Source organism: Macaca nemestrina, chromosome X (genome assembly GCF_043159975.1).
Source record: "Macaca nemestrina isolate mMacNem1 chromosome X, mMacNem.hap1, whole genome shotgun sequence".
Classification (NCBI taxonomy): Eukaryota; Metazoa; Chordata; class Mammalia; order Primates; family Cercopithecidae; genus Macaca; species Macaca nemestrina.
Genome location: NC_092145.1, coordinates 150,356,783 through 150,372,536, shown reverse-complemented (window position 1 = coordinate 150,372,536; position 15,754 = coordinate 150,356,783). Strand labels below are relative to the sequence as shown.

The window sequence follows — 15,754 nt, the reverse complement described above, 5'->3', positions numbered from 1 at the left end:
TTTCTTGCTTCTCTGAAATTTTGAAGTAGATAATCCACACCTTCTTTATGGTAATTATGGCTTTCTACTTTATTTTGTGTTATAAGTGCTCTTCTGTCTTAGTGAAGATAGTAAACTTCCTGTGGGCAGGGTCCTTTGGCACCTAACACAGTGGGTACTCCATCCGCACTACTGAAATGAACAAACTAGCAAGACACTGTAACAAATTAAAGTAACTGTCCACAGGCAAAAATGTACACCCCCTCCCAGAAATATTTGTTTAGCAAACACTGTTCCTAGATCAAGTCTCTGGAACAGAAAGTCATGTTAAGCGAAATTATCAAAAACTTGGAAAAAAGAGAAAGAGAAAACTGTGAGCCCTTCCAAAGTCCCACGAGAGCATATTCCATGAAGTCAGCCTAAGTCAGGGTCATCTGACTCTCCAGACTGGGATGTAACAGAGTCTGACTTTCTATTTACTAGTGGTTAGGGCTTAGACTCTGCAAAGTTAGATGTTAACTTAGAGAAACCCAATAATATGCAACTTATTTTGTTCAAATGTTTTAGCCTTATTGCCCTGTAGGTCACTAACCAGTTTTGTATCCAAATTAGCTATGCTAGTCTGGCATTCTTTTCCCCCTGCTAACCCCTTCCCCACATTTATATGTATCTGTTTCTGGTATCCTCCTTGGAAGCAGCTTTATCATCTTGCTGGTTCCTTCAACCCAAATGTCCATCAGTGACAGATTGGATTAAGAAAATGTGGCACATATACACCATGGAATACTATGCAGCCATCAAAAAGGATGAGTTTGTGTCCTTTGTAGGGACATGGATGCAGCTGGAAACCATCATTCTTAGCAAACTATCACAAGAACAGAAAACCAAACACCGCATGTTCTCACTCATAGGTGGGAACTGAACAATGAGATCACTTGGACTCAGGAAGGGGAACATCACACACCGGGGCCTATCATGGGGAGGGGGGCAGGGGGAGGGATTGCATTGGGAGTTATACCTGATGTAAATGACGAGTTGATGGGTGCAGCACACCAACATGGCACAAGTATACATATGTAACAAACCTGCACGTTATGCACATGTACCCTACAACTTAAAGTATAATAATAATAAATAAAAAAAAAGAAGTTAAATAAATCTTTGATGTGGACTAATTCAATCATTATATGAGAAATGGGTGTTCAACTTTTGAAAATTATACTTTCAGAATACTAATAATTAGGAATAAAAACAAATGTAAAAATAAGTACTGTAAGTATCATTATTTTTCTACTCATAATTTTCTTTAATTTTTGTCTAGAATAAATTTCCCAAATACCAAACTTACTCACCCATAAACATGTGTTTCCATTCCAAAGGATTTATACAAAAACAACAAAGAAAAAAATGAATATTCTTTATTTCTTGTTTAGAATTACCTCTAATGGCATGTATGTGTCTATTTGCAACTCTGCTACAGTCAATTCAGTAATAGCTTTATTTGAAAAGCCTGTATTGCAACTAAAATCATATCTGATCTATTAATATAAAACTAAAATCTCCTTGTAAATTTCTTCAATTTTTCTATCATTTGAAATTACTGAACATCTTAGAATGTAATTTTACATCATATTAGGATGAATAGCGTCTTGTAAATTCAAGCCATAATAATATTGCATTAGGAGCAATGCATTTGTTCTGAAATCACAACAGGTCATAATGGAAACCAGACATTAATGCTTTAAGGAATAACTAGCTGAAATTGAATGAAATAATCACCCAATCCATAAAGCATTTATAAGATTTACCATAAAGCTCAGGTAATTTTTTTTTTTTACTGAAGAGAAATAATTCTTTCTTATTGTCCTAAACATCAAATGCTATCACATCATAAAAATAAAATATGGCATACAGATTATTCCATTTTGTTCATCCATTTATTAATATAATACATATTCACTTTACCCTATAATAATGAAAACATTATGCTTGTTCACTATTATTTCCAATATTGTTTAATCAACAAGGCTCAACATGTTCCCTGGCAAGATGTTTGCCAAAAGAGAATCCAGTCTAAGCAGAGGGTTCAAAAGGTCTGGATTCTGCAACACACTGCTGCCACTGCTGTTGCCTTCACACTCTCAACTTCATCTCAACATGATGAAAAACTGATTCTACCCTGACAATCATGTAGCTTTTAAAGCAAGAGGGTCTACTAAGTGAACCAATGAGCTCACTGGACAGTCCTAATCTGCTCTCTCACCTATGTTTTGTTCTAATTCCCCTTTTCTTTCCTTTTGTATGCCTTTCCCTCTTCCACCTATCATAACCTCCATCAGCACCTCAAATGATGAACAGCTGGAGTAGATGTCTTAGGTAGGAGATGAGAACATCCCTAATTTCTATCTCCCTGGATATTATCTTTGGAAAACACAACAAATTTGGAGTTGGAAAAAGTTGCTAACTCATGTGTTTCTCTTAGTAACCAGTTTTATATTTCTGATCACAAGGGGAGCACTTGTAAGTAAAAGTGCAGACTTTACAAACACAAAGTATTTTAAGCCTTCCACCAAAGCACCAGTGTTTGCACAGTAGACATGCTTTTACACTGATAGGATCTTTCTGAAAGCAATCTTTGCTAATTTCTGCTATGCTGAGAAATGTATCACCAACAAACACCATTATGTTGAATAAATAAGCTGACATCTCAATACCTAGGGTACTAAAATAATAGTTGTGAAATCTATAGTAACTGGCTCAAGTCCTGACTCTTCCATAAAGTTTCACAAAAATTGTACTCACATTTTTTTCTCTTTTAATCCCCCCTTCTCAAACTATACTCCATCTAATCTAAGATACCAGCAACTGTCTCATCTATATTTTGTATGCCAGTAGGAACAAATGTTGCCCATTAAACTGTCTCACCATTCATTTAAGTTGCAGCTCAATTTCAGCAATATTAGTCTGTAAAAAAATTGCTAATCTTAGAATCCATAAATGCAATATTCTACTAGCTTGGCACCTGATTGGCTACTCTACTGTTCTTTAAATATGTTGTTATATGTGTGTACATTGTTCTCTAACATATTATAATCTTTATTATTATTTGCTACATTGTGCATCTACTGACAGTTATAGGCACATAGGAGGCTATAAACTTATAATCACTGCTTAGACGATCAAAGGGACTTCAAGAAACTCTTATTGCAAAAATGGAGTTACTGTCAAAAATTTTAAATGCATGCTCAAAATAATTTGCTTCTCCAACTTTAGATATTTTGGGGGAGCTGAACTTGCAAGCATTCAAATAGTGTTCAAAATTTGCCATTTAGAGAGTCATCAAGCAAATTCATCTAAAACAAATTCCCTGAGCTCCTACTGTGTGAAAATCAATGCATTAGAGTCTATGAGATACAAAAACGAATTAGATTTGACTCCCATCCTCTAAGACTTCACATTCTGGTTGGAAAAATGGAACTGGTACATGAAAGAATGATAAAGCCATGAGAAGATTATTACTATTCTTACATTGCTATAAAGAAATACCTGAGACTGGGTAATTTACAAAGAAAATCGGTTTAATTGGTTCACGGGTGCTACAGGCTGTACAGGAAGCAGGGCACCAGGTATGTGCTCAGCTTCTGATGAGGCCTCAGGAAGCTTTTACACATGGTAGAAGGCAAAGCCAGAGCTGGCACGTCAAATGGCGAAATTAGGAGCAAGAGAGAGTGTGTGTGGGGGAGGCGGGTGGGCGGAGGGGGGAGTGTCACACACTTTTAAACAGCTAGATTTTGTGAGAACTCACTTATCATGGAGTCAGCACCAAGCCATGAGGGATCTGCCCCCATGACCCAAACACCTCCCACCAACCCCCACCTCCAGCACTGGGGATTACAATTCGACATGAGATTGGGGCGGGGACATCTCTCCTTTCTCTGAATCACATACACGATATCATAAAATGTTATGCGATTCAGAGAAAGAGGCGATGACTCTGGTCCCGAGAACCAGAGAAACATTCACAACTGAAGTGCCCCTTGACTTAGGACTTGGAGGGTACACAGGAAGCATTCTGACAAATAGACATGGGTTGGAGGGATTGGCCTACCAGGCAGAGGGAACCGCTTGGTTAAGGGCCAGAAGGCTTAAAAGTGTAGTGAATGGCAATTGTTTAGTTTCAGTTCATGGGGTGGGGTGGTAAAAAAGACAGTTTGGGAGAAGATGGAAGAGGACTTTGAAAATCACATACATAAAGGAAGTGGCATCTATTTTTTCCTTATGCAGTGTAGAGTCATTGCAGGTTCTGCTATTGTTGCAATTGTGGTTTATTTCATGGAAACACATCTGACAACTAAGATGCATTAATATACACCTGCAGTGGGTTAAATTGTGTCTGTAAAAAAAGATATGTTCAAGTCCTAACCCCTGGTACCTGTAAATGGGACCTTATTTGAAAATAGACTCTTTGTTTTTTTTCTTTTTTGAGACAAGGTCTCACTCTGTCACCTAGACTGGAGTGCAGTACTGCAATCTCAGCTCACTGCAGCCTCAATTTCCCAGGCTTGGGTTATCCTCCCACCTCAGCCTCCCAAGTAGCTGGGACCACAGGTGTGTGCTCCCACGCCTGGCTAATTTTTTTTGTATTTTTTAGTAGAGATGGGTTTTCGCCATGTTGCCCAGGCTGGCCTCCTGAGCTCAAGTGATCCTCCTGCCTTAGCCTCCCAAAGTGCTGGGATTACAGGGTGTGAACCACCATGCCTGGCCTGAAAATAGTCTTCGCAGGTGTAATCAAGTTAAAGTGAGGTAAGGCTGGAGTAGGGTGGGCTCTTTATAACAATAAGGAAATTTGGACGCATATTCAGAGACACAGCAGGAGAATGTGACGACAGAGGCAGAGTTGAGAGTGCTGTAGCTGCAAGCCAAGGAACTCCAAGAATTGCCTGCAACTACCAGAAAATGGGAAGAGGCAAGGAAGGATCCTCCCCTAGAACATTTGGAGGGAGCATGGCCCTGCCAAAATCTTGATTTCAGACTTCTAGCCTCCAAAACTGACAGAATAAATTACTCTTGTTTTATGCTTTCCCAGTTTGTGGTAATTTGTTATGGCAGCCCTAGTACACTAATACAATAACTTTTTTGACTGTTCTTTGTAAGGGCAATTAAAATCTACAACATTAGGACTGCTATGTAATGCTAGATCAGGGAGAGCTATAACGGGAATGGGAGGCAGCCCTGGATGGGAGAGATTCTCTGAAGTTCTGATTCCTTTTAATTTCATCCATCTTTTATTTTGGCTTTTGCAAAATATTTAATTTTAAGAAAGATTCTTGTTTTAAAATTATAAAGCATGAGGATATCAAAACCTTGATCTGGCAGTTTTCATACGAAACATACCATACAGAAATACAGAGATACTCACCTCAACATGTTGACAGGTTTGGATGAGTTTAGCCAAAAGGGTCTCCAGTTCTGTGTTCCTCTTAATAAGGTTGGTGAGGTTACTCTCTAAGTTTTGCTGTTCAAAAAAAAAAAAAAAAAGGAAAAAATATTATTCTGCATACTTTTATACTTCAGATACACAAAATTACTCATACTCAGGAAAAACTGATACATTTTTCAGAAACCTTAGTGAAATCAACATAATTTCAAGTATTTATAGATTTAAATTGGATTTTCAAAAGTTGCATTTAAAAGAACCTTTTAGACACGCTCAGACTTTATTCTTTTTGTTCTTGCTTCTTGCACTAACTCAGGGATATTTAACAGAATAATTAGTTATAGGTTATCTCTAGGTCATGACCTAGGGAGAAAGGAGGTAATTGGATTTCTATCCCTTTACTTAAATCAGAGCTGGCAATAATATAAGGAATATATTTCCACATCAAATCAACTACCATTGGATTTTTCAGATTTATCCTTTTATGGGCAGGCTGAGGCTAATCCCTTGGAGGAAGGTTTGAATTGTTTAGCTCTTGCTGACAGTAAGGTCATTTATAGACATTTATGATAAGTCCTCATCACACACACATTTGGTCAGTTGTAGTGGAGTTGACTCTCCGTATCCACTGGGTTCCACATACCTGGATTCAACCAGTTGCAGATCAAAAATATTTGGAAAAAAATGGATGACTGCATCTGTACTGAACATGTACAGACTTTTTTCTTGTCATTATTCCCTAAACAATAGAATATAACAACTATTTGCATAGTATTTACATTGTATTAGGTAATATAAGTTATCTAGAGATGACTTGAAGTATGCAGGAGGATGTGATTGGGTTATATGCAAATAACAGGCCATTTTATATCAGGGATTTGAGCATCCACGATTTTAGTATCTATGAGAGACCCTGAAATTAATCCCTTATGGATACCAACACACAATTGTACATTTTATTGTTCACGCTTCTATTCTTTGTCCATTAATGCCAGATCAAATTTCTTTGAACACTATATTTACCACTCATTATCCTGTATAAGACTCTAGAATTATTCCCTATTCCTTTAGAGCATCAAACTTAAAGTTCTCTGGAATGACTATTTAATCCTATTTTCAAACACAATAACTCTCTATTCTGGGTAAGACACACTAAGATTTCTGTTCCTTCTCATTCACATGCTCTTGATTGCCAGGGGTGTCCAATCTTTTGGCTTCCCTGGACCACGCTGGAAGAAGAATTTTCTTGGGCCACACATAAAATAACTAACACTAATGACAGCTGATGAGCTAAAAAAAAATCACAAAACAATCTCATAATGTTTTAAGAAAGTTTATGAATTTGTGTTGGGCTACATTCAAAGCACTTCTGGGTTGCAGGTGGCCTTGCTGGCCGCGTGTTGAACAAGCTTGATTTACACCATTCATTCATTTACTTATGTGTTCCTACCATTCATTCATTTACTTATGTGTTCACACAACAAGTACTTATTAAGCTTCTATAATATGCCAGACTCTGAAAGAGACAGTAGGGAAATAAAATAAAAATATTGATATCTACTCCCTGTCCACAAGGAAACAGATGGCTGTACAAACTGGGAGAAAGATGCTACAAACAAGAGAAGGGGAAGAGTTGATGGCTGCTGGTTAAAGGTTTCCAAGAGGGCCAAGTCTTGCAGCTGAGGCTTGAAGGATGTCCAGGGGTTTTTTGTTGCACAACAGTGGAAACTTCTTGGAAAGAAGAATCTTCCATGGGCAGGGAATAGAACAATGTCATATGCCAACATCAGAGAGGTTGAGAGTGCAAAAGATCAGGGAAACTGTGTTTTAGCATATAGACAGTTCCACAAGTATGGCAAAGATATGGAACAACAGGAAATTTCATGGAAAAGAAAACAGACCTCAAATTTATAATGTCATCCGAGAAAGAGGATTTAGAAAGAGTTTGAGGGATTTTGAAAACTAACAAGTTCATAAAGGTGTCAATATTTCATTACACTGTAAAATTTATTTATGAAAATTCTAGCTCTTTCTACTTCCCTAAATTTTTTATTGAGAAAACTGTATTAAGGAAAAGAACCACTTTTATCTAAGGCTTAAAATGCATATGTCAAAAGCAGAACTTTCTGGTTATTTTTAAAACAAGTTAAACTTATTAATCTGGTGTTGACTGTTTTTAAAATTTTTTAACGAATGCATTTGCATTTCTAGTAGGTTCTTTATCACATCTTCCTTTTCTTATTGAATTCCTTTCTGTTCCTATTACAAAAACACAATTCTCTTCTCCATAATCTCAAGACAACTAAACTTACTTATTCTTAAGCTCTTTTGAGAAAAGGCAATTCTGTATTTCCCTGTGCTTGTTGAATATTTCTCAAGGATCTGATTTTATCTTTGTCTTGTAATTTTTGTCTGATACCTCATACAATGTAAACTTTGCTCCCTGTGCTGTGATTTGGGGATTGACATAGTCCAGCCAGATGAGAAGCATATTCTGAGGTTAGGGTGTGAGGTTCTTTTCCCAAAGAGGACGCTCCCACAAGGCACTCATGTGCAACAGAGGCACAGATCCTAGTTTGACTCAGTGCCTCTGCTTCCCTCCATGAGAGTTCTGTGTCTGACTTCAATTCCAGATAAGATGTCAGGTTCCCTTTGAGTCCAGTGTATCCATGGGGGGGGGTCTTGGCCTCCAGGTGTAAAAGGCTCTTGCCACATGTGATGTTCACTTCCCTATGTGTCTACTGAAGTCACCATTGCCCCATGTCATCTCCACTCCTTGGGAGTAGCCCAGTGTCAGTCTTCCCTCACCACTCTACACCTTCTTTCATTTCCGGTCCTTGGAGGCTTTTCACATATGTTTACGCTTGGTTATGTATTCATTAAAATACATTTTAAAATATTTTCTCTGTAATTCTCATGTGTTCAAAATTCAGAGGAAGGCTTTGTGCACATTTCATCTGGACTGGAAAGCCAACAAGAAACCTTCAATTCTGTCTTAGAAATACTCAAAACCTTTCAAATGTGACAATTTTAAAGGAGAAAAATAACTTTTTCACTTAAAGAATGGGATACAAGAGGCTGAAGAGTCAGAGAATGAACTAGACACAGTGATTTATGTACAACTTGATCTTATGCTTGCATCAAAGAAAAACTTGTTTTTAACAACAATAACAACAAAAGCCAAAGTTTTTTTTACTGTTTGGATTAAATGAATTGCAACTGCTAATCACTTTATGGTCAGAGACTAGAGGATGATTTTGAAGCATCCCATTCTTCAATGTCCTTGATATAGACATAACTATTATAAGGTATATTTGTCAACTTTTTTGGTATGTTAATACTAGGGGATACTTTTCTTTTTGGCTGACCCTTCACAGCAGGAAATTTCTAGGGAAATACATCATCTAACTGTTTACAATTCAATTGTCATAAGTATGACTTTTCTAAAGCTAGTCAGCAAAAGAGGGTCAAAGAAATGCAATCCAACACATTGAAATTTTACAAACATCTGCTTGCTTCCCCCTCCCTTTATTAAGTATACATCATGCATCAAATCTGTTTTTAATCAGTTAATACATAGACTAAAGCCTGTGGTTTAAACACATTGACCTATCCAGATCCTTTGGGGTTATTCAAATTTAAATAGTACAAGTGTTACTGAAGTCTGCAAAGAATTACCAAGTCAGTTAGAAGCATAATAAAGGGAAATTAAGCTGGGAGAGAGACTTGTTTCCAAGTGGTACCAAAGGGGCTGACAACACTTTTGAAGGGAACCTGGGTAATGGGAAGGTAACAAAATCCAGTCGTTAATGAGCCATGCACCCATAAGCTTCCACTACAGGGACTTCTCTGAAGATTTTCTGGAAATTAACTCTATCACTAACATCCTGTGTGGTAGTGGTCAGCAGGCTCCATAACCTCTTGATTTTGATTGTGATTTGTGCAAAACAGAGATTATACTTTTTCATATAAAAGTCATGGGATTAAGTAGATACCAGTTTCTACACTGCCCTATGGATATCTAAAAAAATTCTACAGACCATAAGAAAAATTGGTTTTAGTTTCCTGTTACCACCTTGAAAACATCAATATATTGACATCTCCTTACTCAAGCCAAGTTTTGTAGAAATCCAAGGAGTCAGGCATGAGTGACCACATATGCAGAGGGAGAAGACTGGGGCTACCATCCCAGCTGGAATCTCTTGGGCAAATGACCGGATGTGTCTTGGGCTCAGTTTTCCCATCCATAATGTATGGATAATGATAAATCTACCTATCTGTACTATTGTTAAGATTGAATGAGAAAATGAACACACTCATCAGAGAACTACATGAATGTTTGTTGAAATTATGAATTATAAGATGGAACATTTAGTTTTGACACAGTTCCAGACACTAGAAGGGCCCAACCCTGTGCCTCTGGCAGGCACCATTCTCCAGCTTGCTCATGGCTTTTTCCTGCAAGTACCTGTGCCTTTTCACCCCAGGGTCTTACCTGGCTTCAGGCAAGGCAGGTGCTGGGGAGAGTAAGAAGAAGCTGAAGCCCCTAGGAGCAGCCCTCAAGTGGCAATTACTGGCAATTGGTGGATACACTGCCCAGCTTTTTCACTTCCTTGGTGGAACCACTCTGAGCCTCTGTCTACAAAATCTCCCACAGGGCGCCATTGGGAGGCAGCACATGGGTCCACAGCAACAACCTGCTCATTAACCCTCTTTCCTCTTCGTTCTCTTTCCTGTTTGCATCCCCTCTCCCTCCAGGTGCTTCCTGGATCACCTCACAATTCAAATTGTCAAAGTCTGCTTCTGGGAGAACTCATCTACAATCATTTCCATAGACCACCTAACCCATTTTTGAGTATGCCTTCCTATGAGGAAGAGCCAATCAGAAAAGATTGTATTACTTTAGAAAGACATTTGAAAATACAAGAGGTTGTTTTCTCTCTTCCCCCATCTTTCCTCTTTCTGCTTTTTCTAGAGGTCACATATTCTCCAAATTCCAGGCTGTAGATCAGCAGTGTCAATAGAAACCTAATGTGAGCCACAAATGTGAGTCACATTTCAAAATTTTCTGGTAGTCACATTAACAAAGTAGAACCAAGTAAAGTTAATTTTAATAAAATTGTCATTTCCACCTGCAATCAATATTTGAAAACTGATGAGGTATTTTACATTCTTTTTTTCTTTCTTTTTACTAAGTCTTTAGAATCTGATATGTTTTACACTTATGACACATCTCAACTCAAAACCAGCCCCATTTCAAACACTTGGGAGCTATATCTGGCTGGTGGCTACCTTGCTGGTCTAGAATGGGGGTGGCAAACTTGCTATAAAAGATCATGTAGTAAATATTTTAGGCTTTATTGGCCATATGTTCTTGGACACAATGACTCAATGCTGCTGCTGTTTTAGCATGAAAGCAGCCATAGATAATATGTAAATGAGTGGGCAGGACTGTATTCAATGAAATTTTATTTGCCAAAACAAGTGGTGAGTGAAATTTGACCCATAACTGTTGTTTGCCACGCCCCCAGTCTAGAAGGTAAATATCAAAATAACATTGTCTGGGCCACTGATAAACATCTGCTTCTGTTAAACACTAACATTTGTTCCAAACCTTTTGTGTAAGTCTGAAATAGATGCCACTCCATGAACCTCTAGAAAGAATTCTTTCTGTACAAGATGCTAAGAGCACTTTCACTTATGGCCAGAAAGCTTAGCTTGACAGAACCCACAATAATCTGAAGAAAATTAAACAGCATTTTGACTCGTAGATATTCTAATTTAAGGAGCATAATGGTTAAGTACACAGAACCTGGTGCCAGTCTGCCTGGTTTGAAATCCTAGCTCTGAGACCTTCAACAAGTTCTTAACCTCTGTGCCTTAGTTTCCTCATGGGGCTGTCAAGATGATTAGAGGAGGAGATATGTGCAAGCCCTAGGAGGAGCACCTGGCTCACGATGTGTTGTACTGGTACTTGTTAAATAAAATAAAAAACTTGTTTTTCAAGTTTGGAGTTTAGACTGATTTTAATAAAAGCTTAATTTGTAACACTTATACCACAACCAAATTAAAAGCATGCTCATACAGTTAATAAAATATTTAAACCACTAGCAAATTAAAAGCATGCCCACACATTTCATAAATGAATTCTTCTGTAGATTTTCAATTTAGTAGTACACAGCTACAAGAATATATTTCCCCCTAAGATTACATTTTCCAAAAACACTGAATCCAATTTGCTCAGCCTTCTCATGATGTGATTATTGTCAGAATTCCCATCTGGACTGCGGGTCCCTGTTTTAGACTAAGTGTTGTGTAATGTCCTAAATATCAACGAATGTTAATGCTACTATTTGTTGTCATCTCTGTTAGTTTGAATGGGTAAGTCCCTTTCCTTTAGTGGTCAGTATTACTCATACCTCTTTTCCTCTACTTTCCCCACTCCTGTGCTGGGCTCCTGCCATTGTGAACAAGCTGTTTTAGGGATCCAGGCTTGTTTCTGGGTCTGGGCCTGGGCGCAGTCTCTTCCCTTTGCCTGGAATGGATGTGCATAGCAGAAAATTCTACCAGTAAAAAAAGAGTATAATAAAGCCATAGTATCTATTGAGTACTTGCTGTATACCCATCATTGCTTAGTCCCTTCCCACTGTACACACTTAAATATTCAATGATATTTCCAATTAGTATGGAAAACTGGATATTCATTGGACAACCTTTCTGAAATCCAATGTAGTAAATCAACTAATTAGTTAATTTAACAACTAGTATAGATTGTTAAGACAATGTCTTCTCTCAGCTTTGCTAAACAATAGAAGTCTTCCACGCTTTCAGGCTTTTGTCATTGGTACAGTTGAGTCTGACCCCAAGAAGAGGGCCTTGAGAGTTCAGAAGAATTTTTGAGGAATGTTATATAACCCTGTCCAGACCACAGGACTTCTGTGAAGGCAAATATAACATTATCAAACAAATTTTTACAAACCGGGATTTATAAAAATAGAGCAATGATATAGCAATTATCACTAACACATCAATTTCAACTTCTATCCAAACCCAAAGTCAAGTTGCTCCCAGCCGTAACACCAAGTATGTTATGTAACACCAAGTGTGTTACGACTTGGTGGCATTCAATACTGCCCTCCCACCACCACCACCAAAGAAAAGAAATACAAATAATTCAAAATGGTCCTTATAAAAGGCAAGGATACCAGTGGGCAGATTTTGTTATAATATTAAGCCAAGGATTGGGTATAGGTCAAATTTGTGGAAGGCAAAGTTATAAAACATGAGTTGCTTAAAGAATGAGGCTTCCTTACCTACTTTATGCAAAAAGGGTAATTAATTTTTCTTACCATTTTTATTTTTAATGCACACATTTTGGATGCATCTTCACAGAGCCACAGTCAACCTCCTTCATGTTAGGTAGTTTTTAGTAAGGCTTATTTGAGCTGATAATTGAACGATTCATGTTGGGACAGCTGATTTTACACCAATCTCGATATGAGCCTTTAGGCATGGATATGGACACCAGCAGAGAATAGTAAGTCCAACTTAACAGATGAGCTTTGTACTTCTACATACAGTGATACCCAATCAAACAGCAAGGGAAGCAGACAGATGCCCCTAATTTTTGCCTTTGGAGACCTGAACCTAAGAGTCAGATTGCAGGGAATTAATGACTTGTCATTGAGTACTACTATTAAAATGTATGCTTGAAACATGAGATTTCAGTAATTCCTTTTGGGTTTGCCCAGGACTTAAAGAATGCTTGCTCTTATTCCGAAGTCAATACTTCAGAATGTCTTTAAAGTATAATATTAGGTCTGGATACCTTTCAAGGCAAACACAGATCTGGCTTGTTTCATTCCACAATATTCAGAGTGACATTCAGCAACTGTGTTTGGAGCCTTGGCACCCAACACCACGACTCCAGCGTGATCAGGATATGGACACGTCAAGCGCCACAACCCATATATTTTCTTCTAAGAAACTTTAACCACAATAGTTAATATGAAAACACACCCGTATTAACACATGCCACCTGTATAAAAGCATAAATTCTTTATACGTAACTAAATTTTAAAGATGTTTTAATTACACTGCAGGAGTCTGAGACTATCTTCAGGTTTGACTCGACAGACCACAAATACATGTAATTTAGGTTTTTTTAATTTTTTAATGCCTTTTTTTCATTGGTTATAATAGCTACCATTTCCAAATGCCCTGGCAAGACAGGCCGCCCAGGGAACTTCAAAAACTTAATAAAATACAATCTGCATATAAATTTAAGTCTAGTATTCCATGGACTACAATTTAAACCATTTTGATATGTGATACAGTATTTACCTTGTCAGGTTTTATTTGAAATTTCTATATTAACACCACAGAATCTGTTCCATATATTTATAAATTCCATCATTAAGAGTTCAGTGTTTATTTTTCTAACCTGGTAGTCAATAACATACAGAGAACAACTTTTAAATACTGTGTATGGTCTAGAAGAGCTTTTATTTTAATGGAGATAAATAGATATCTTAGTATAGTTCTATTCATTTAGTTATAATTTTAGCAGATCCAATGACGACTAGTTATTTCCAAGTATTACAGATGTGAATGGCCTTTTTTGTTCACTCCTGCTCCCCAGCCCCATTTCTGCCTATAATAAGAGAGGTGAGCAAATAACCAATAAATACATTTGTTGGTTTTGAGAATGGATATCACATGAAGCTGTATTACTAGAATCCTTTCAAATTCTCTAACTTAAAAACAATGATCTCAGTTGGAAAATTTATGCCTGCAGAAAAATGCTTCTAAGAATAAGTCTATAACTTTTATCAGCAGGACATAAAGGAAGCATTTTGTAAGACTATAACATAGGTAGAAGAGCTGTGGATGGTCTTGGGCAACTCTCCGTCTGCCCTCTCTGCTCATTTGCCCCTGTTCAACTTCTGAATCCTTCTCAACACAGTACTCTAGGTTGCAATAGCAATATCAAAAGAGGCAACAGGCAGGGCACTGTGGTTCATGCCTGTAATCCCAACACTTTGGGATGCCAAGGCGGGAGGACTGCTTGAAGCCAGGAGTTCAAGACCAGCCTGGGCAACATAGTGAGACTCCATCTCTACAAAAACATTTTTAAAAATTAAAAATTAATATTAAGCCAAGGATTGGGTACAGGTTAAATTTGTAGACTACAGCTGGTGCACATCTGTAATCCCAGTTACTCAGGAGGCTGAGGAGGGAGGATTGCTTGACCTGGGAGTTTAATACTTCAGTGAGTTATGATTGCACCACTGGACTCCAGCCTGGGGGACAGAGAGAGGCCCTGTCTCTTAAAAATATAAATAAATAAATAAATAAATAAATAAATAAATAAAACAAAAGAGGCAATCTACTTGCCAGTTAAGAATTACATGGTGAAGAGAATATTGTAAAACAGACTAATAGTAGTTAATTATTTTTGCTCAAGTGACAACTTTCAAATCAGGAAGATATTCAATGTCCTAAACCAGAGGTTGGCAAACTATGGTTGGTCCACAGGTCAAATCTTGCCTGCTGCCTGTTTTTGTGTGGCTTGCTAGCTAAGAATGGTTTTTCCTTTTTTTTGGGACGGAGTTTCGCTCTTGTTTCCCAGGCTGGAGTGCAATGGGGTTATCTCAGCTCACCGCAACCTCCATCTCCTGGGTTCAAGCGATTCTCTGGCCTCAGCCTCCCGAGTAGCTGGGATTACAGGCATGTGCCACCATGCCCAGCTAATTTTCATATTTTTTAGCAAAGACGGGGTTTCTCCATGTTGCTCAGGCTGGTCTCGAATTCCTGCCTCAGGTGACCAACCCACCTCGGCCTCCCAAAGTGCTGGGATTACAGGTGTGAGCCACCGTGCCCAGCCTCGTTTTTACATTTTTAAATAATTTTTTAAAAATAAAAAGAGTAACATTTTGTGACACATGAAAAGTATACAAAACTCACATTTTTGTAGCCATAAATTATTGTTTACTGTTGCTTTCACAGTACAATGAGAAAGTTGAGGACTTGAACCTACAAAGACCAAAATATCTGCTATCTGGCCATTTGTAGAAAATTATTTTCTTTATTTAAAAAACAACCTTCTTTTTTTAATAATCCAAAAAAGAAAGACAGACAGAAAGAAAGAAGGAAGGAAGGAAGGAAGGAAGGAAGGAAGGAAAGAAAAGATAAGAAAAGAAAAGAAAAGAAAAAGAAAAGAAAAGATATCCCTGGTATCCATGGGAATGGCAAAAAAAAAAAAGTCCAAATACTTTTTAATTAATTTATACATTTTTTTTCCTGTTGCTCCAAGTCATTTTAAAATTTCAATATAAT

The 15,754-nt window shown here is 37.6% G+C and overlaps 1 protein-coding gene across 10 annotated transcripts in view; it reads right to left on the bottom strand.

Moving 5' to 3' along the window:
* The window catches only part of LOC105478113 (midline 1), a 393,876-nt gene that overhangs the window by 77,799 nt on the left and 300,323 nt on the right, over positions 1 to 15,754 (bottom strand). For all 10 annotated transcript variants that reach the window (XM_011735107.2, XM_011735109.2, XM_011735110.3 and 7 more), the window contains one exon: positions 5,399 to 5,494. In XM_011735107.2, the coding sequence (XP_011733409.1) occupies positions 5,399 to 5,494 (96 nt within the window). The remainder of the gene's footprint in view (positions 1 to 5,398; positions 5,495 to 15,754) is intronic.